Here is a 20,725-nt window from a genome sequence, read left to right as displayed (position 1 = left end):
AACAGTGAGAGACTTGTTTCTGGAAAGGTGAACTTTTAGAAGTAGAAGCTTGAATTGTTTGGGTACAGACTTGGATAGTAATACAGAACTCTGCAGGCTATCTTTGCAGTAGATTGCAATACCGCCCCCTTTGGCAGTTCTATCTTGGCGGAAAATGTTATAGTTAGCGATGGAGATTTCTGGGTTTTTGGTGGTTTTCCTAAGCCAGGATTCAGATACGGCTAAGACATCCGGGTTGGTAGAGTGTGCTAAAGCAGTGAGTAAAACAAACTTAGGGAGTAGGCTTCTAATGTTAACATGCATGAAACCAAGGCTTTTACGGTTACAGAAGTCAACAAATGAGAGCACCTGGGGAGTGGGAGTGGAGCTAGGCACTGCAGGACCTGGATTAACCTCCACATCACCAGAGGAACAGAGGAGAAGTAGGATAAGGGTACGGCTAAAGGCTATACGAACTGGCCTTCTAGCACATTCGGAACAGAGAGTAAAAGGAGCAGGTTTCTGGGCACGATAGCATAGATTCAAGGCGTAGTGTACAGACAAAGGTAAGGTAGGATGTGAGTACATTGGAGGTAAACCTAGGCATTAAGTAATGATGAGAGCGATATAGTCTCTAGAGACGTTTAAACCACGTGATGTCATCACATATGTTGGAGGTGGAACAACTTGGTTGGTTAAGGCATATTGACCAGGGCTAGAGGCTCTACAGTGAAATAAGACAGTAATTTACATTTTACATTTTAGCAGACACTCTTATCCAGAGCAGTTAACAGTTAGTAGGCCGGGACTAAACAAGCTAGCAGTTAGCAGACCGGGGCTAGCAGTTAGCAGACCGGGTTAGCAAGCAAGCAGTTGTCAGACCGGGGCAGGCAAGCTAGCAGTTAGCAGACCGGGGCAAGCAAGCTAGCAAGTTAGCCTTTGGGGGACGTCACGATGTGGGTAAGTCTGTTTTTGCCTCTTCGTGCGGTGACGTCGATAGACCAGTCATGGAATTAGTAGGGTTCCAAGTAGCTCTAGGTAGCTAGTAGGCCGCGGTTAGCAGAATGGGCCTTCAGCGGACGTCGCGCCTGAGGGGCCTGTTGGAATCCGCGGGCAGATTATGTCGGTATTCCAGTCGTAGAGGATTGGCCGGGTTCCGTACTGGCAGTAGAAGGGATCCGGATATTGTAGCCCACGAGTGGGCTTCAGTGGTAGCACAGGAGCCCTGGCCGGGCTAGCTTCAGGCTAATTGGTGCTTGCTCCGGGATGGGAACGCTAGCCAGGAGTAGTTACCCGGGATTGCGGTTAGCTAGTTGCGAAGATCCAGATGAAAATGTTCAGAGTTTGCGGTAGGAATCCCGGGATATGGGGGAAAAATAATAATAATAATAATAGGTCTGGTTTGAGTCACGTTGTTCGAACTGGCGAGAGCTTTCCGAGCTAAAGGTTAGATGATGACCGCTAGCAATGGTTTGCTGACTGATAGTTGGTAGGTAGTTAGCTGGCTAGCTTCAGTTGAGGTGAGGCGGGTTGCAGGAGAGTACTCTACTGTATGCTTATTGTTATTGTTCAATGTACGGTTATTTTGACCCTTGGTTATTGTTGTTACTGTTGTCCCGTTGACAATTTAGATTCTTATTATTTTAATATTGTAAATGTCCAAAGTAAGCTTTGGCAATATGTACATGGTTACGTCATGCCAATAAAGCAAACTGAATTGAATTGAGAGGGGGAGAGAGAGAGAAAGAAGGAGAGAGAGAGAAAGAGAGAGAGGGAGAGAGAGGTAGAGACAGATGAAAAGGGAGGGACAGAGAGGTTGGTAAGGTGGTACAGTATGTGATGCTGAAGAAACAGTAGTATTCTCTCCTCCCCTCCACCCTCCTCCTCCACCCTCCCCTCCACTCTCCTCCTCCACCCTCCCCTCCACCCACCTCCTTCACCCTCCTCCTCCACCCTCCCCTCCACCCACCTCCTCCACCCCTCCTCCTCCACCCTCCCCTCCACCCACCTCCTCCACCCTCCTCCTCCACCCTCCCCTCCACCCTCCTCCTCCACCCACCTCCTCCACCCACCTCCTTCACCCTCCTCCTCCACCCTCCCCTCCACTCCACCCACCTCCTCCACCCACCTCCTTCACCCTCCTCCTCCACCCTCCCCTCCACCCTCCTCCTCCCCTCCACCCACCTCCTTCACCCTCCTCCTCCACCCACCTCCTTCACCCTCCTCCTCCACCCTCCCCTCCACCCACCTCCTCCACCCTCCCCTCCTCCACCCTCCTCCTCCACCCTCCCCTCCACCCACCTCCTTCACCCTCCTCCTCCACCCTCCCCTCCACCCACCTCCTCCACCCTCCTCCTTCACCCTCCCCTCCTCCCTCCCCTCCACCCTCCTCCTCCACCCTCCCCTCCCCTCCACCCTCCTCCTCCACCCTCCCCTCCCCTCTCCTCCTCCACCCTCCCCTCCACCCACCTCCTCCACCCTCCTCCTTCACCCTCCCCTCCACCCTCCCCTCCACCCACCGGAGGAGAAAATCCCCCCAAGCATGGATCAGAGAGGGGAGGGGGGCTGTCTGCAGGTGGCGTCATCTCTTATGGGGTGTGGTTGGAAGTCCACACACACATGCAGACAGGATATTTATCCACAGGAAAAGTCACCCTGCATGTCCAGCAGATGATCTATTTCAGGGAGAGCCTGACTGACTGGAACTTGGCTTGACGAAAAGAGCGAAAAAAGAGGAAGCGAAAGGAAAAAGGAAAAACGTCAAAGAGAAAGAAAGGAGAAAAGCATAAACGAAGAGAAGAGGCGAGAAGCGGAGAGGAGAGAAGAGGGGAGAGAGGAGAGAAGAGGAGGGGAGAAGAAAAAGAGAGAAGAGAGAAGAGGGGAGAGAAGAGGAAGAGAGAAGAGGAGAATAGTTGTGTAGCTGTGACACTCTATCCAGTCAGTCAAACAAGCTGAGAGCAGCTTCCTTTCACTGAGGACATACAGTAGATGTCTTCAGATGTCTCCATGTCCACACAGTCAACTCACCTTTTATTCATATTACTTTTGATTTAACTAGGCAAGTCAATTAAGAACCTTGCGGTTGCTAGTCCAATGCTCTAACCACTAGGCTACCTGCCGCCCCACCTGAGCCCTAACCACCAGCATTACGCCCAGTACTGTTACTGCTAGTATTACTCATAGTACTGTTACTGCTAGTATTACCCCTGGTACTGATAGTACAACTGATAGTATTGTTACTGCTAGTATTATTCATAGTACTGTTACTAATAGCATTACTCCTGGTACTGTTACTGCTAGTATTACGCCTAGTACTGTTACTGGAAGTATTATTCCCAGTACTGCTACTGTTAGTATTACTCATAGTTGTCACGGTTGTCGTCGGTGAAGGAGGACCAAAACGCAGCAGGTATGTGCAGGCTCATCTTGATGTTTATTTACTTTCAAAATGAACATACAAAAATAACAAAACGAAACCACGAACAACAAAACAGTCTGACTAGGCACAAGGCTAAGCACAGAACAAATCTCCCACAAAATACAAGACAAACACACCCAACTAATATAGGACTTCCAATCAAAGGCAACACCAAACAGCTGCCTTCAATTGGAAGTCCAACCCCAATTAACTCAACATAGAACCACACACACTAGACTAAACATAGAATACATGAAAACCAAACAGTGCCCAAAAACCCCGGAATACTTAAATCAAATGCCCCTTCAACAAACACACCACCCCGAACCACATAAAACGAATACCCTCTGCCACGTCCTGACCAAACTACAATACCAATTAACCTTATACTGGCCAGGACGTGACAATAGTACTGTTACCGCTAGTATTCATCCTAGTACTGTTACTGCTTGTATTACTCCTGGTACTGTTACTGCTAGTATTACTCCTGGTACTGTTACTACTAGTATTACTCCGGGTACTGTTACTGCTAGTGTTGCTGCTAGTACTGTTACTGCTAGTATTACTCCTGGTGCTGTTACTGCTTGTATTACTCCTGGTACTGTCACTGCTAGTATTACTCCTGGTACTGTTACTACTAGTATTACTCCGGGTACTGTTACTGCTAGTATTACTCCTGGTACTGTTACCGCTAGTATTACTCCTGGTACTGTTAGTATTACTCTGCTAGTATTACTCCTGGTACTGTTACTACTAGTATTACTGATTGTAATGGTACTGCTAGTATTACTTATAGTACAATTATTACTAATATTACTCCTGGTACTGTTACTGCTAGTATTACTCCTGGTACTGCCATTGCTAGTATTACTGATAGTACTGTTACTACTAGTATTACTCCCAGTACTCTTTCTGCTAGTATTACTGATAGTAATGTTACTGATAGTATTACTTATAGTACTGTTACTGCTAGTATTACTCCTGGTACTGTTAGTATTACTCCTAGTACTGTTACTGTTAGTATTACTCATGGTACTGCTATTACGGATTGTTACAGATAGTATTACTTATAGTACTGTCACTGCTAGTATTACTGATTGTAATGTTACAGATAGTATTACTTATAGTACTATTACTACATTTACATTTTAGCCATTTAGCAGATGCTCTTATCCAGAGCGACTTACAGTAGTGAATGCATACATTTCATGCATTTTTTTCTCCGTACTGGTCCCCCATGGGAATCGAACCCACAACACTGGCGTTGCAAACACCATGCTCTACCAACTGAGCCACACTGCTAGTATTACTCCTGGTACTGTTTCTGCTAGTATTACTGATAGTAATGTTACTGATAGTATTACTCATAGTACTGTTACCACTAGTATTACTCCTGGTACTGTTACTGCTAGTATTGCTGCTAGTATTGTTTCTCCTAGTATTACTGATGGTACTGTTAGTGCTAGTATTATTCCTAGTACAGTTACTGCTAGTATTACTGTCAGCACCATGTATTGTCAGCAGGCTGTCCCAACCCATCACAGCTCAGCACGGTGCAGAATAATGGCTTTATTATTGGAATTCTGTTATTGATGACATCATGCCCAAGGCCAATAGCATGGTTGCTAATGTCTTTTCTTTCAGAATGATGTAACTGCTACGATGCTGTTCTGAAGACCAACAATAGAGTGGAGGGCTGGCATTCAACATTTTTGGCAAATCTTGGAGCTACCCACACCCCCATTTGGAAGTTCATCAAGGCATTGCAACAACAGCAGCAAAGAGGTGAAATGAGAATGAAGCAGCAACTTGCTGGCGTTCCACCGCCACGGCAAAGACCCCGCTACCGCAAGCAACAGAAGGATCTGAAGTCACTGGTTGAGAAGTACACCACGACTCAACAGCTGGAGTCTTACCTGAAGAGCCTTCCTTCACTTTCATGTTGCAGTTGTGAACACTTCAAAATCCATCTGGGAGAAATAAGTACCTAGCTTACTTGGACACTTCTCAAGTTCAACCCTTTCAATGACTCCAACATCCTTATGAGACCAGAACACTAAGCCAGTTCTGGGATGATGTGTTTGTGAACTTGTCTTTACAGCGCTGAATTGTCATGTAGCCTACTATTCAGTTCTTTTTTGTATTTTTGGGGTTATTTTTGCCCCATCATTTGTAGTATTTTGTTGATAAATAAGTTTTTTTGTTGATAAATAAATGTTTTAAAATGAATGGTTGGTGTTAATGGTGTAAAAACTAGATAAAATATATTATTTAAAAGAAAAATACTTTGTAGAAACTAGATATAGGAATCGTTACAAAAATTATCTTTGAAATTTAAGTGAACAAATGTCGGCCTTTAACCATATAAACGAATTTACATACAAATATAGGCTACAATATTCTGCCCATAAGAACACATTTATTATAGACCATAACTGAACCAATTTCTGTAGGTTATATATACAATATACCAGCAGCCAGCCGTCGTTCCCCAGCCAATCGCACACACACTGGCGTGGACGAAAGGGTTTGCTTCTACTGAAGCCTTCGCTGTAAAATAGAACGTGTTGCGGGGCGCTTTGGCACGCCACACATTACAGCAGGGGATTATGGGTTAAGACAGGAAGAGGATCTGACAGAGGCCAGATGCTTTGGTGACGGACTGCACGAGACACACACACACACAGCGTCGACAGCGAGCCTCAATCTTCCTTCTAACCATTGACTGTTGATAACTGGTATTATTAAAAGCCCTGCAGGACCATTCCTCTTCTCTCCATCCCTCTCCTCTTCTCTCCTCTCCTCTTCTCTCCATCCCTCTCCTCTTCTCTCCTCTCCTCTTCTCTCCATCCCTCTCTCTTCTCTCCTCTCCTCTTCTCTCCATCCCTCTCCTCTTCTCTCCATCCCTCTCCTCTTCTCTCCTCTCCTCTTCTCTCCTCCCTCTCCTCTTCTCTCCATCCCTCTCCTCTTCTCTCCTCTCCTCTTCTCTCCATCCCTCTCCTCTTCTCTCCTCTCCTCTTCTCTCCATCCCTCTCCTCTTCTCTCCTCTCCTCTTCTCTCCATCCCTCTCCTCTTCTCTCCTCTTCTCTCCATCCTCTCCTCTTCTCTCCATCCCTCTCCTCTTCTCTCCTCTCCTCTCCTCTCCTCTTCTCTCCATCCTCTCCTCTTCTCTCCTCTCCCTTCTCTCCATCCCTCTCCTCTCCTCTCCTCTCTCTCCATCCCTCTCCTCTTCTCTCCATCCCTCTCCTCTTCTCTCCTCTCCTCTCCTCTCCTCTTCTCTCCATCCCTCTCCTCTTCTCTCCATCCCTCTCCTCTTCTCTCCATCCCTCTCCTCTTCTCTCCTCTCCTCTTCTCTCCATCCCTCTCCTCTTCTCTCCTCTCCTCTCCTCCCCACTCCTCTCCATCCCTCTCCTCTTCTCTCCATCCCTCCCCTCTCCTCTCCATCCCTCTCCTCTTCTCTCCTCTCCTCTTCTCTTCTCTCCTCTCCTCTCCTCCCCACTCCTCTCCATCCCTCTCCTCTTCTCTCCATCCCTCCCCTCTCCTCTCCATCCCTCTCCTCTTCTCTCCTCTCCTCTCCTCCCCACTCCTCTCCATCCCTCTCCTCTTCTCTCCATCCCTCCCCTCTCCTCTCCATCCCTCTCCTCTTCTCTCCTCTCCTCTTCTCTCCTCTCCTCTCCTCCCCACTCCTCTCCATCCCTCTCCTCTTCTCTCCATCCCTCCCCTCTCCTCTCCATCCCTCTCCTCTTCTCTCCTCTCCTCTCCTCCCCACTCCTCTCCATCCCTCACCTCTCCATCCCTCTCCTCTCCATCCCTCTCCTCTCCATCCCTCTCCTCTCCATCCCTCTCCTCTCCATCCCTCACCTCTCCATCCCTCTCCTCTCCATCCCTCTCCTCTCCTCCCCACTCCTCTCCATCCCTCTCCTCTTCTCTCCTCTCCACCCCTCTCCATCTCTCTCCTCTCCTCCCCTCCCCTCTCCACCCTCTCCTCTCCACCCCTCTCCATCTCTCTCCTCTCCTCCCCTCTCCTCTCCACCCCTCTCCTCTCCTTCCCACTCCTCTCCATCCCTCTCCTCTTCTCTCCTCTCCTCTCCTCTCCTCTCCTCCCCACTCCTCTCCATCCCTCTCCTCTCCATCCCTCACCTCTCCATCCCTCTCCTCTCCATCCCTCTCCTCTCCATCCCTCACCTCTCCATCCCTCTCCTCTCCATCCCTCACCTCTCCATCCCTCTCCTCTCCATCCCTCTCCTCTCCATCCCTCACCTCTCCATCCCTCTCCTCTCCATCCCTCTCCTCTCCATCCCTCACCTCTCCATCCCTCTCCTCTCCTCTCCTCTCCACCCCTCTCCATCTCTCTCCTCTCCTCCCCTCCCCTCTCCACCCCTCTCCTCTCCACCCCTCTCCATCTCTCTCCTCTCCTCCCCTCTCCTCTCCACCCCTCTCCTCTCCTCTCCTCCCCACTCCTCTCCATCCCTCTCCTCTTCTCTCCTCTCCACCCCTCTCCATCTCTCTCCTCTCCTCCCCTCTCCTCTCCACCCCTCTCCTCTCCTCTCCTCCCCTCTCCTCTCCACCCCTCTCCTCTCCTCTCCTCCCACTCCTCTCCATCCCTCTCCTCTTCTCTCCTCTCCACCCCTCTCCATCTCTCTCCTCTCCTCTCCTCTCCTCTCCACCCCTCTCCTCCCCTCTCCTACCCACCCTTTTCCTCTCCTCTCCTCCCCTCTCCTACCCACCCTTTTCCTCTCCTCTCCTCTCCTCCCCTCTCCTACCCACCCTTTTCCTCTCCTCTCCTCTCCTCTCCTCTCATCCCCTCTCCTACCCACCCTTTTCCTCTCCTCTCCTCTCCTCTCCTCCCCTCTCATCCCCTCTCCTACCCACCCTTTTCCTCTCCTCTCCTCTCCTCCCCTCTCATCCCCTCTCCTATCCACCCTTTTCCTCTCCTCTCCTCTCCTCTCCTCCCCTCTCCTCTCCTCTCCTCCGCTCTCCGCTGGGAGAGATAATCACTCTGCTGTGTGTGTTTGTGTGTGTTTGTGTGTGTCCTTGTTTTTGGGCAAGGTTACACACTGCAAGACGCCACAGAGTATTCAGTGCATAAAAACACCACCTGGCACTGTTGGCAACGGAACATAAGTACCCACACAGACACACACAGAAACACACAGACACACACAGAAACCCAGACACACAGACACACACAGAAACACGGACACACACAGAAACACAGACACACACAGACACACACAGAAACACAGACACACACAGAAACACAGACACACCCGGAAACACAGACACACACAGAAACACAGACACAAACAGACACACACAGAAACACGGACACACACAGACACACAGACACACACAGAAACACGGACACACCCAGAAACACCCAGAAACACGGACACACACAGAAACACGGACACACACAGAAACACGGACACACACAGAAACACGGACACACACAGAAACACAGACACACACAGAAACACAGACACACACAGAAACACAGACACACACAGAAACACAGACACACACAGAAACACGGACACACACAGAAACACAGACACACACAGAAACACGGACACACACAGAAACACGGACACACAAAGAAACACGGACACACAGAAACACGGACACACACAGAAACACGGACACACACAGAAACACGGACACACACAGAAACACGGACACACCCAGAAACACCCAGAAACACGGACACACACAGAAACACGGACACACACAGAAACACAGACACACACAGAAACACAGACACACACAGAAACACAGACACACACAGAAACACAGACACACACAGAAACACAGACACAAACAGACACACACAGAAACACGGACACACACAGACACACAGACACACACAGAAACACGGACACACCCAGAAACACCCAGAAACACGGACACACACAGAAACACGGACACACACAGAAACACAGACACACACAGAAACACAGACACACACAGAAACACAGACACACACAGAAACACAGACACACACAGAAACACGGACACACACAGAAACACAGACACACACAGAAACACGGACACACACAGAAACACGGACACACAAAGAAACACGGACACACAGAAACACGGACACACACAGAAACACGGACACACACAGAAACACGGACACACACAGAAACACGGACACACAGAAACACAGACACACACACAGACACACACAGAAACACAGACACACACAGAATGCACAGTCATCCAGGGCAGGGCTGTAAAGGTCTGTCCGTCTGTCTGTCTCTCTCTCTCTGTCTCTCTCTCTCTGTCTCTCTCTCTGTCTCTCTCTCTGTCTCTCTCTCTGTCTGTCTCTCTGTCTGTCTCTCTGTCAATTCAATTCAGTTCAAGGGGCTTTATTGGCATGGGAAACATATGTTAACATAGTTGAAGTAGATAATAAACAAAAGTGAAAGAAACAATAAAATTGAACAGTAAACATTACACTCCAAAAGAATAAAGGCATTACAAATGTCATATTACGTCTACATACAGTGTTGTATATATAGAGTCTCTGTCTCTCGCTGTGTGTCTGTAGTCAAACCCTCTCCAGGTGCTATCAGATAGATCATGTCTCCTGAAGCTGCTTATGTTACGTTGGATTTACAGCACAGACAAGTGTGGTAGAGTGTGTGTGTGTATGATGGATTCATTTGTTCATGTGCACGCATGCGTGTATGTCATCCGTATGTCATCCGTGTGTGTGTGTGTGTGTCTTACTTGAGCTGGTGGTCCTTGGTGCTGCGTGTCTTCGTAAGGAACCTCTCAGACAGTTTCTCCAGGTTACGACTGTAGTCCATCTCTACCTCTGCCTTCTTCCTGAAGAAGTCCTGCAGGTCCTGCAGCAGCTGCACCCTCAGCTCACACTGCTGGTCCAGACACTTCAACTGCTCCACCAGCTGGGCCCGGATCTCTACAGAGAGGAGGGGGGCAGACAGTGGGTCATCTTCAAACACACTGGGAGAGGTGCACTGGACATCCTCATCATCATCATCATCTACAACATCATCATAAATAAACACTTCATTAGCCAATTAGTTGGAGAATACCATGTGATTGGCACACAAAAAACTCCTACTTTCTATTACCAGCACCCTTACAAAGACAACATTCTGAGAATGAATAGCTGGTCACTCACAATCAGAGAATGGAGAAATATTCTCAAACAGCTGAGATATGATCATACATTGAGTTTTCAATGGACTTCAGCAGTACAGTACACCTGATGAGAGAGTTTATAGCCCAGTGACCATGGCCAGTCTGGTGACCGTGGCCAGTCTGGTGACCGTGGCCAGTCTGATGGCCGTGGCCAGTCTGGTGGCCGTGGCCAGTCTGGTGACCGTGGCCAGTCTGGTGACCGTGGCCAGTCTGATGGCCGTGGCCAGTCTCGTGACCGTGGCCAGTCTGGTGACCGTGGCCAGTCTGATGGCCGTGGCCAGTCTCGTGACCGTGGCCAGTCTCGTGACCGTGGCCAGTGTGGTGACCGTGGCCAGTCTGATGGCCGTGGCCAGTCTGGTGACCGTGGCCAGTCTGGTGACCGTGGCCAGTCTGGTGACCGTGGCCAGTCTGGTGGCCGGGCCAGTCTGGTGACCGTGGCCAGTCTGATGGCCGTGGCCAGTCTGATGGCCGTGGCCAGTCTGGTGACCGTGGTCAGTCTGGTGACCGTGGCCAGTCTGATGGCCGTGGCCAGTCTGGTGACCGTGGCCAGTCTAACAGTACACTGAGCATGGAGAGCTGATCTGGTTTCTCTGGGTTAGATTTACAGACTGTGTGTGTTTCCTCCTTTCCTCCTCCTCATATCCAGACATCTCCTGAGACAGTCCTTTATCCTGGCTTTTCACTTTTCATTTCCATTCTCTGCCTCCCTCGCTGCACCTCCCTCACTCCACCTCCCTCCCTCCCTCCACCTCCCTCCCTCCATCTCCCTCGCTCCACCTCCCTCGCTCCACCTCCCTCCCTCGCTCCACCTCCCTCCCTCCACCTCCCTCCCTCCCTCCACTCAAGTCTGGCCTCAAATGAATGGCTTCCTCTCAGTGTAGAAACACTCAGTGGACATATTGAATTATGATGTTTTAAACTACCAACCTTTTATCCCACAGTACTGTTATGGATAGGTGTGTGTGTGTGTGTGTGTGTGTGTGTGTGTGTGTGTGTGTGTGTGTGTGTGTGTGTGTGTGTGTGTGTATGTGTATGTGTGTGTGTGTGTGTGTGTGTGTGTGTGTGTGTGTGTGTGTGTGTGTGTGTGTGTGTGTGTGTGTGTGTGTGTGTGGAGAGAGAGACAGTGAGGCCATGCCAAGCAGAAGATCCTGAGTGAATGTGAAGGCAGCGTTTCAAGTCTTAACACACACAAACACGCATGATAATAAACTGGATTAGTGATGACAGATGACAGACTAATGCCACACTCTCATAGCTGCCTCGCAGACAAGAGGCCTTAAGATCTAATGAACCCCCTCAAAAATAACACACACACACACACACACTCCACTTAACACCTAATCCCAATAACTTCTCCGCCTATTACCTTTTATTGTGATTAATTATTGTACTTGAATTGTATATTTTTCTTCTTTCTCCCTTATTCACCATCTGTTTCCCTTCTTCTTTGTGTAAATCTCCACTTATTTATTTATCTTTTCTAAAAATGGGATTGTTCTTTTTGTATGGTTTTGTTTTCTAAACATTGAAAGGGGGTGAAGCCTAAAAGTCCCTCAGGGTTTCATACCTCTGCTGCTCATCTTCTTCTTGTTTTCCTTTTAAACCTTCATACTGTTTTGTATTTTCTTGCAAATAAATACAAAATAAAAAAGTGTAATTATCTGCATTCACACAAGCACACACACAAAACTGTACACACACACACAAAACTGTACACACACACAAAACTGTACACACACACAAAAAACTGTACACACACACACAAAACTGTACACACACACGAAACTGTACACACACACACGAAACTGTACACACACACACAAAACTGTACACACACACACAAAACTGTACACACACACACAAAACTGTACACACACACACACAAAACTGTACACACACACACAAAACTGTACACACACACGAAACTGTACACACACACACAAAACTGTACACACACACGAAACTGTACACACACACAAAACTGTACACACACACAAAACTGTACACACACACGAAACTGTACACACACACAAAACTGTACACACACACGAAACTGTACACACACACAAAACTGTACACACACACGAAACTGTACACACACACGAAACTGTACACACACACAAAACTGTACACACACACACAAAACTGAACACACACACACAAAACTGAACACACACACACCGTTGTCTGTGTCTTACCTTTACACCCCCTGCTGTAGATGAAAAGGATGGCTTTAGCCTCCATGTTGCTGAGCCTGACCACTGTCTGACACTAACCCTGGGTGACTCTGCTCTGCCCTTTACAGCTGAGGGGACAGTTTCACAAAGAGAAATGGGATTTACAACTATCAGTCAGCCTGCAAACTGTCTGAAAACCTCTCTCTCTCTCTCTCTCTCTCTCTCTCTCTCTCTCTCTCTCTCAGGTAAGAATCACATCATCTAGTAACAGTACACAGCAGACACACAGATCAAATCAAATGTATTGGTCACATACACATGGTTAGCAGATGTTAATGTGAGTGTAGGGAAATGCTTGTGCTTCTATTTCCGACAGTGCAGTAAAATCTACCAAGTAATCTAACAATTTCACAACAACACACACACACACTACTAATATACACACATGTAAAGGAATGAATAAGAATATGTACATATAAATACATGGATGAGCGATGGCCGAACGGCATAGGCAAGATGCAGTAGATGGTATAGAGTACAGTATATACATATGAGATGAGTAATGTAGGATATGTAACATTATTAAAATGGTGTTATTTAAAGTGACTAGTGATACATTTATTAAATCCAATTATTAAAGTGGCTAGAGATTTGAGTCAGTATGTTGGCAGCAGCCACTCAATGTTAGTGATGGCTGTTTAACAGTCTGATGGCCTTGAGATAGAAGCTGTTTTTCAGTCTCTCGGTCCCAGCTTTGATGCACCTGTACTGACCTCACCTTCTGGATGATAGCGGTGTGAACAGGCAGTGGCTCGGGTGGTTGCTGTCCTTGATGATCTTTTTGGCCTTCCTGTGACATCGGGTGGTGTAGGTGTCATGGAGAGCAGGTAGTTTGCCCCCGGTGATGGGTTGTGAAGACCGCACCACCCTCTGGAGAGCCTTCCGGTTATGGGTGGAGCAGCTGCCGTACCAGGCGGTGATACAGCCCGACAGGATGCTCTCAATTGTGCATCTGTAAAAGTTTGTGAGTGTTTTTGGTGACAAGCCAAATTTCTTCAGCCTCCTGAGGTTGAAGAGGCGCTGCTGCACCTTCTTCACCACACTGTCTGTGTGGACCATTTCAGTTTGTCCGTGATGTGTACGCCGAGGAACATAAAACTCCATCGATATGGATAGGGGGGTGCACCCTCTGCTGTTTCCTGAAGTCCACGATCATCTCCGTTGTTTTGTTGACATTGAGTGTGAGGTTATTTTCCTGACACCACACTCTGAGGGCCCTCACCTCCTCCCTGTAGGCCGTCTCATCATTGTTGGTAATCAAACCTACCACTGTAGTGTCGTCTGCAAACTTGATGATTGAGTTGGAGGCGTGCATGGCCACGCAGTCGTGGGTGAACAGGGAGTAAAGGAGAGGGCTGAGAACGCACCCTTGTGGGAACCCAGTGTTGAGGATCAGCGGGGTGGAGATGTTGTTACCTACCCTCACCACCTGGGGGCGGCCCGTCAGGAAGTCCATGACCCAGTTGCACAGGGCGGGGTCGAGACCCAGGGTCTCGAGCTTAATGACGAGTTTGGAGGGTACTATGGTGTTAAATGCTGAGCTGTAGTCGATGAACACCATTCTTACATAGGTATTCCTCTTGTCCAGATGGGTTAGGGCAGTGTGCAGTGTGATGGCGATTGCGTCGTCTGTGGACCTATTGTGGCGGTAAGCAAATTGGAGTGGGTCTAGGGTGTCAGGTAGGGTGGAGATGATATGATCCTTGACTAGTCTCTTACCTAATACCTCACCTATACCTAATAAGGCAGATGTGTGTGTATTACAGTTTGGCCACAGCATGTATTGCTGGTGTGCTGCGTGTTGTTATCAGCTGATGGGTTTGTGTACAGTAATATGCTGTTTCTGGCTGTGTAATCTTGAATGATGGGAAAATATTCATTGTCACGCTTGGATGCGGCTGCAACACACAGTCTGCCCACAGACAGAGGCCTGTATTCTCTAACATCACACAGATATTACACTACGCTCATGTTTTCTGCTCACAAGGCCAATGTGAGAGACAGCGAGCAGCCCTGTGTGTTAATGATGAAGGAGAGTGTAGTAGGCAGAGAGAGATGATTCATGATGAAGGAGAGTGTAGTAGGCAGAGAGAGATGATTCATGATGAAGGAGAGTGTAGTAGGCAGAGAGAGATGATTAATGATGAAGGAGAGTGTAGTAAGCAGAGAGATATGATTAATGATGAAGGAGAGTGTAGTAGGCAGAGAGAGATGATTAATGATGAAGGAGAGTGTAGTAGGCAGAGAGAGATGATTAATGATTAAGGAGAGTGTAGTAGGCAGAGAGAGATGATTCATGATGAAGGAGAGTGTAGTAGGCAGAGAGATGATTAATGATGAAGGAGAGTGTAGTAGGTAGAGAGAGATGATTCATGATGAAGGAGAGTGTAGTAGGCAGAGAGAGATGATTAATAATGAAGGAGAGTGTAGTAGGCAGAGAGAGATAATTAATGATGAAGGAGAGTGTAGTAGGCAGAGAGAGATAATTAATGATGAAGGAGAGTGTAGTAGGCAGAGAGAGATGATTAATGATGGAGAGTGTAGTAGGCAGAGAGAGATAATTAATGATGAAGGAGAGTGTAGTAGGCAGAGAGAGATGATTAATGATGAAGGAGAGTGTAGTAAGCAGAGAGAGATGATTCATGATGAAGGAGAGTGTAGTAGGCAGAGAGAGATGATTAATGATTAAGGAGAGTGTAGTAGGCAGAGAGAGATGATTAATGATGAAGGAGAGTGTAGTAGGCAGAGAGAGATGATTCATGATGAAGGAGAGTGTAGTAGGCAGAGAGAGACAGAGTTCATGAGGTAAGACTGGCTCAGAGCTGTACTGTGGGCAACATTGGGGAAACTGTAGTTCACAGTGTGATTTGGGGTTTCTGTTTACCATCTCAGATACAAACTCAACTAGACTGAACTAGAACACACACACACACACACACACTCTCTCTCTCACCGACACACATTTACTCTCAAACACACTCTCACCCACACACACACACATTTACTCTCACACACACTCTCACCCACACCCACACACATTTACTCTTAAACACACTCTCACCCACACCCACACATTTACTCTCAAACACACTCACCCCCCCCACACACACACACACGAGACACAAACACCTAGGATTACTACAGAAGGCACAACGTGCCAGTGTCACGTTTACTCCCGATGTCGCCAGTTGTCTCATCATTATGCACACCTGCCATCATCATTACGGACACCTGCCACCATCATTACGGACACCTGCCACCATCATTACGGACACCTGCCACCATCATTATGCACACCTGCCACCATCATTACTGTCACGTCCTGACCAGCAGAGGGAGTAATTGTATTAGTTTGGTCAGGACGTGGCAGAGGGTTTGTGTTTTTGTATGTATTTCTATGTTCTGTCTAGTTTAGTTTTTCTATGTTTAGGTTTGGGTGTTGGACTCTCAATTGGAGGCAGGTGTTTCTAGTTGCCTCTGATTGAGAGTCCTATAATTAGGTGTGTGTTTGGTTTAGGTTTTGTGGGTAGTTGTATTTTGCACTGTTAGTTATAGCCTGCGAAACTGTCATTCGTTGTTCTTTCTTGTTTTTTGTGTATGCTGCTTTTTATTTAATTAACCTGTTAGGGTATAGGGGGCAGTATTGAGAATTTTTGAAAGAATATGTGCCCATTTTTAACTGCCTATTACACCAACTCAGAAGCTAGAATATGCATATTATTGTTCAGGTTTGGATAGAAAACACCCTAAAGTTTCAAAAACTGTTTGAATGGTGTCTGTGAGTATAACAGAACTCATTTGGCAGGCAAAACCCTGAGACAGATTCTGACAGGAAGTGGATACCTGATGTGTTGAATTGACTTTAAGCCTATACCATTGAAAAACAAAGGGAAGGAGGAATATTTTGGCACTTCCTATTGCTTCCACAAGATGTCCCCAGCCTTTACAAAGTGTTTTGAGTGTTCTACAGTGAGATCTGACTGAAGAAGAGCGTTGGAACGGCGATGGCCCATTAGACACCTGGCGTGCGATTTGATGGTGGGTACTCTCATTCCGAAACGTTTTAAAAGAGAACCCAATGGTCCGCCTTGAATTTTATTCATGTTCTGGTTAAAAAAGGCCCTAATGATTTATGCGATACAACGTTTGACATGTTTGAACGAACGAAAATATATTTTTTTCCGTTCTTGAAGTGAAGTGAAGTCCGGCTGGCTTAGATCATGTGCTACAACACGGAGGTTTTTGGACATAAATGATGAGCTTTTTTGAACAAAACTACATTCGTTATGGACCTGGGATTCTTTGGAAGTGACATCTGATGAAGAGAATCAAAGGTAATGGATTATTTACATAGTATTTTCGATTTTAGATCTCTCCAACATGGCGGTTAGTCTGTATCGCAATGCGTATTTTTCTGGCGCAGTGCTCAGATTATTGCAAAGTGTGATTTCCCAGTAAGGTTAATTTTAAATCTGGCAAGTCCATTGCGTTCAAGAGATGTAAATCTATAATTCTTTGAATGACAATATAATATTTTACCAATGTTTTCTAATATTAATTAATTATTTTGTTGTCATGACTTGACTGCCGGTATTGGAGGGAAACGATTTCCTGAACATCAACGCCATAGTAAAACACTGTTTTTAGATATAAATATGAACTTGATAGAACTAAAAATGCATGCATTGTCTAACATAATGTCCTAGGAGTGTCATCTGATGGAGATTGTAAAAGGTTAGTGCATAATTTTAGCTGATTTTATGGTTTTGGTGACGCCTGTCTTTGAATCGACAATACACTACACACAGCTATTGTCAATGTACTCTCCTAACATAACCTAACTTTATGCTTTCCCCGTAAAACCTTTTTGAAATCGGTAAACGTGGTTAGATTAAGAAGATGTTTATCTTTCAAAGGCTGTAAGTTAGTTGTATGTTTGAGAAATTTGAATTTTGACATTTATTTGGTTTCAAATTTGCCGCTCTTGAAATGCACCTGCTGTTGATAGGGTGCGCCACGGGTGGCACGCTAATGTCCCACATAGCCCCAAGAAGTTAAAAGATGAGCATCCACATTCCTGCTGCGTATTGGTCCTCCCTTCAGCACGACGGCTGTAACTGTGAAAGAACTACCCACCATACCAGGACCAAGCAGCGGAGGAATTCTGGCGAGGACTGGGGAACACGGTGGGTAAGGGAGCCCGAGAGGCAGCCCCAAGATTTTTTTTTGGGGGGGGCACAAGGGCTGTTTGGCGGGGCGAGGTTGGAGACCCAGGCCAGCTCCCCGTACCCTTTTTGGACAGAAACAGACTGGACAGGTCCCGTGCTTTGGGGTAGGTGCTGTGGTGAGGCCTGGTATTTTTAGGCCGGTACGCGCAGTACCAGCGCCCCGCATGTGCCAGGGGAGAGTGGGCATCCAGCCTGAAGGGGTGATGCCAACCCTGCACTCGAGACTGCCAGTGCGCCTCTACGGTCCAGTGTTTCCCGCTACACGCACTAGCCTTGAGGTGCGTGTCTCCAGGCTGGCACGTCCAGTACCAGCCCCACGCATCAGGCATCTAGTGCGTCAGCCCAGCCTCGCCAGCCAGGAGCCGCCAGAGCCACTCGCCAGTCAGGAGCCGCCAGAGCAGCCCGCCAGTCAGGAGTCGCCAGAGCTGCCCGCCAGTCAGGAGTCGCCAGAGCCGCCCGCCAGTCAGGAGTCGCCAGAGCCGCCCGCCAGTCAAGAGTCGCCAGAGCCGCCCGCCAGTCAGGAGTCGCCAGAGCCGCCCGCCAGTCAGGAGTCGCCAGAGCCGCCCGCCAGTCAGGAGTCGCCAGAGCCGCCCGCTAGTCAGGAGCTGCCAGAGTGGCCCGTCTGCCCGGAGATGCCAGAGTGGCCCGTCTCCCCGGATCAGCCAGAGTGGCCCGTCTGCCCGGATCAGCCAGAGTGGCCCGTCTGCCCGGATCAGCCAGAGTGGCCCGTCTGCCCGGATCAGCCAGAGTGGCCCGTCTGCCCGGATCAGCCAGAGTGGCCCGCCTGTCCTCCGGCCCAGCCAGAGTGGCCCGCCTGTCCTCCGGCCCAGCCAGAGTGTGCCGCCTGTCCTCCGGCCCAGCCAGAGTGGCCCGCCTGTCCTCCGGCCCAGCCAGAGTGGCCCGCCTGTCCTCCGGCCCAGCCAGAGTGGCCGCCTGTCCTCCAGCCCAGCCAGAGTGGCCCGTCTGCCCGGGTCAGCCAGAGTGGCCCGTCTGCCCGGCGCAGCCATCGCCGCCCGCCAGCCGGGCACAGCCAGGGGCGCCACCTAAGTGGGCGACGCCGAAGGTGGGGCGAGGTCCACGTCCCGCACCTGAGCCGCCTCATATATAGGTGGGTTGGGGAGGGGGGGTGTAGCACAGTGCCGTCGTTGACGGCAGCCACCCTCCCTTCCCTCCCTTTAGATTAGGGGGATATTTTTTGTTGTTTGGGGGGGTTTTGTCTTTTCTTTTAGGTGCAGTCGGGGTCTACACCTTTAGGGGGGGGGGGGGGGTTACTGTCACGTCCTGACCAGCAGAGGGAGTAATTGTATTAGTTTTGGTCAGGACGTGGCAGAGGGTTTGTGTTTTTGTATGTATTTCTACGTTCTGTCTAGTTTAGTTTTTCTATGTTTAGGTTTGGGTGTTGGACTCTCAATTGGAGGCAGGTGTTTCTACTTGCCTCTGATTGAGAGTCCTATAATTAGGTGTGTGTTTGGTTTAGGTTTTGTGGGTAGTTGTATTTTGCACTGTTAGTTATAGCCTGCGAAACTGTCATTCGTTGTTCTTTCTTGTTTTTTGTGTATGCTGCTTTTTATTTAATTAAAAGATGAGCATCCACATTCCTGCTGCGTATTGGTCCTCCCTTCAGCACGACGGCTGTAACTGTGACAATTATGCACACCTGTCACCATCATTATGCACACCTGCCACCATCATTACGCACACCTGTCACCATCATTACGCACACCTGCCACCATCATTACGCACACCTGCCACCATCATTATGCACACCTGCCACCATCATTACGCACACCTGCGCCTCATGTCACTCACCTGAACTCCATCACCTTCCTGACTACCTGTCCTATATCTGTCACTCACCTGGACTCCATCACCTTCCTGATTACCTGTCCTATATCTGTCACTCACCTGGACTCCATCACCTTCCTGATTACCTGTCCTATATCTGTCACTCACCTTGGTTCTTTCCTCAGGTGTTATTGTTTTTTGTTTACATGTTTCATGTCTGTACACTTCTTGTGTTTCTTGTTTTGTTCCATGTTCGTTTATTTATTATATTCACTCCCTGTACTTGCTTCCCAATTATTAGTGTACACATTACAGCCAGACAAAACAATGTGGATGTGTTAACACAAGTGACCCACACACACAAGAGGGGATAGAGAGAGATGATAGAGAGAGAGAAGGGGATAGAGAGATGGATAGAGAGAGAGAGAGAGGGGGGATAGAGAGATGGATAGAGAGAGGGGGATAGAGAGATGGATAGAGAGAGAGATGGATAGAGAGAGAGGGGGGATAGAGAGATGGATAGAGAGAGAGAGAGAGAGAGAGAGCGAGAGGGGGATAGAGAGATGATAGAGAGAGAGAAGGGGATAGAGAGATGGATAGAGAGAGAGAGAGGGGGGATAGAGAGATGGATAGAGAGAGAGAAAGGGGGATAGAGAGATGGATAGAGAGAGAGAAGGGGATAGAGAGATGGATAGAGAGAGAGAAGGGGATAGAGAGATGGATAGAGAGAGAGAAGGGGATAGAGAGATGATAGAGAGAGAGAAGGGGATAGAGAGATGGATAGAGAGAGAGATGGATAGAGAGAGAAAGGGGGATAGAGATGGATAGAGAGAGAGATGGATAGAGAGATGATAGAGAGAGAGAGGGGGATAGAGAGATGATAGAGAGAGAGAAGGGGATAG

General features: G+C 48.2%; 1 protein-coding gene across 1 annotated transcript in view; it reads right to left on the bottom strand.

Moving 5' to 3' along the window:
• The window catches only part of LOC115207185 (SLIT-ROBO Rho GTPase-activating protein 2-like), a 179,904-nt gene that overhangs the window by 76,723 nt on the left and 82,456 nt on the right, over nt 1-20,725 (bottom strand). Inside the window, exon 3 of the mRNA XM_029774166.1 lies at nt 10,136-10,328. Within this exon, the coding sequence (XP_029630026.1) occupies nt 10,136-10,328 (193 nt within the window). The remainder of the gene's footprint in view (nt 1-10,135; nt 10,329-20,725) is intronic.

The sequence above is a fragment of the Salmo trutta genome, chromosome 14 (genome assembly GCF_901001165.1).
Source record: "Salmo trutta chromosome 14, fSalTru1.1, whole genome shotgun sequence".
NCBI classification, from domain to species: domain Eukaryota; kingdom Metazoa; phylum Chordata; class Actinopteri; order Salmoniformes; family Salmonidae; genus Salmo; species Salmo trutta.
This window is presented reverse-complemented; position numbering and strand designations above follow the sequence as displayed.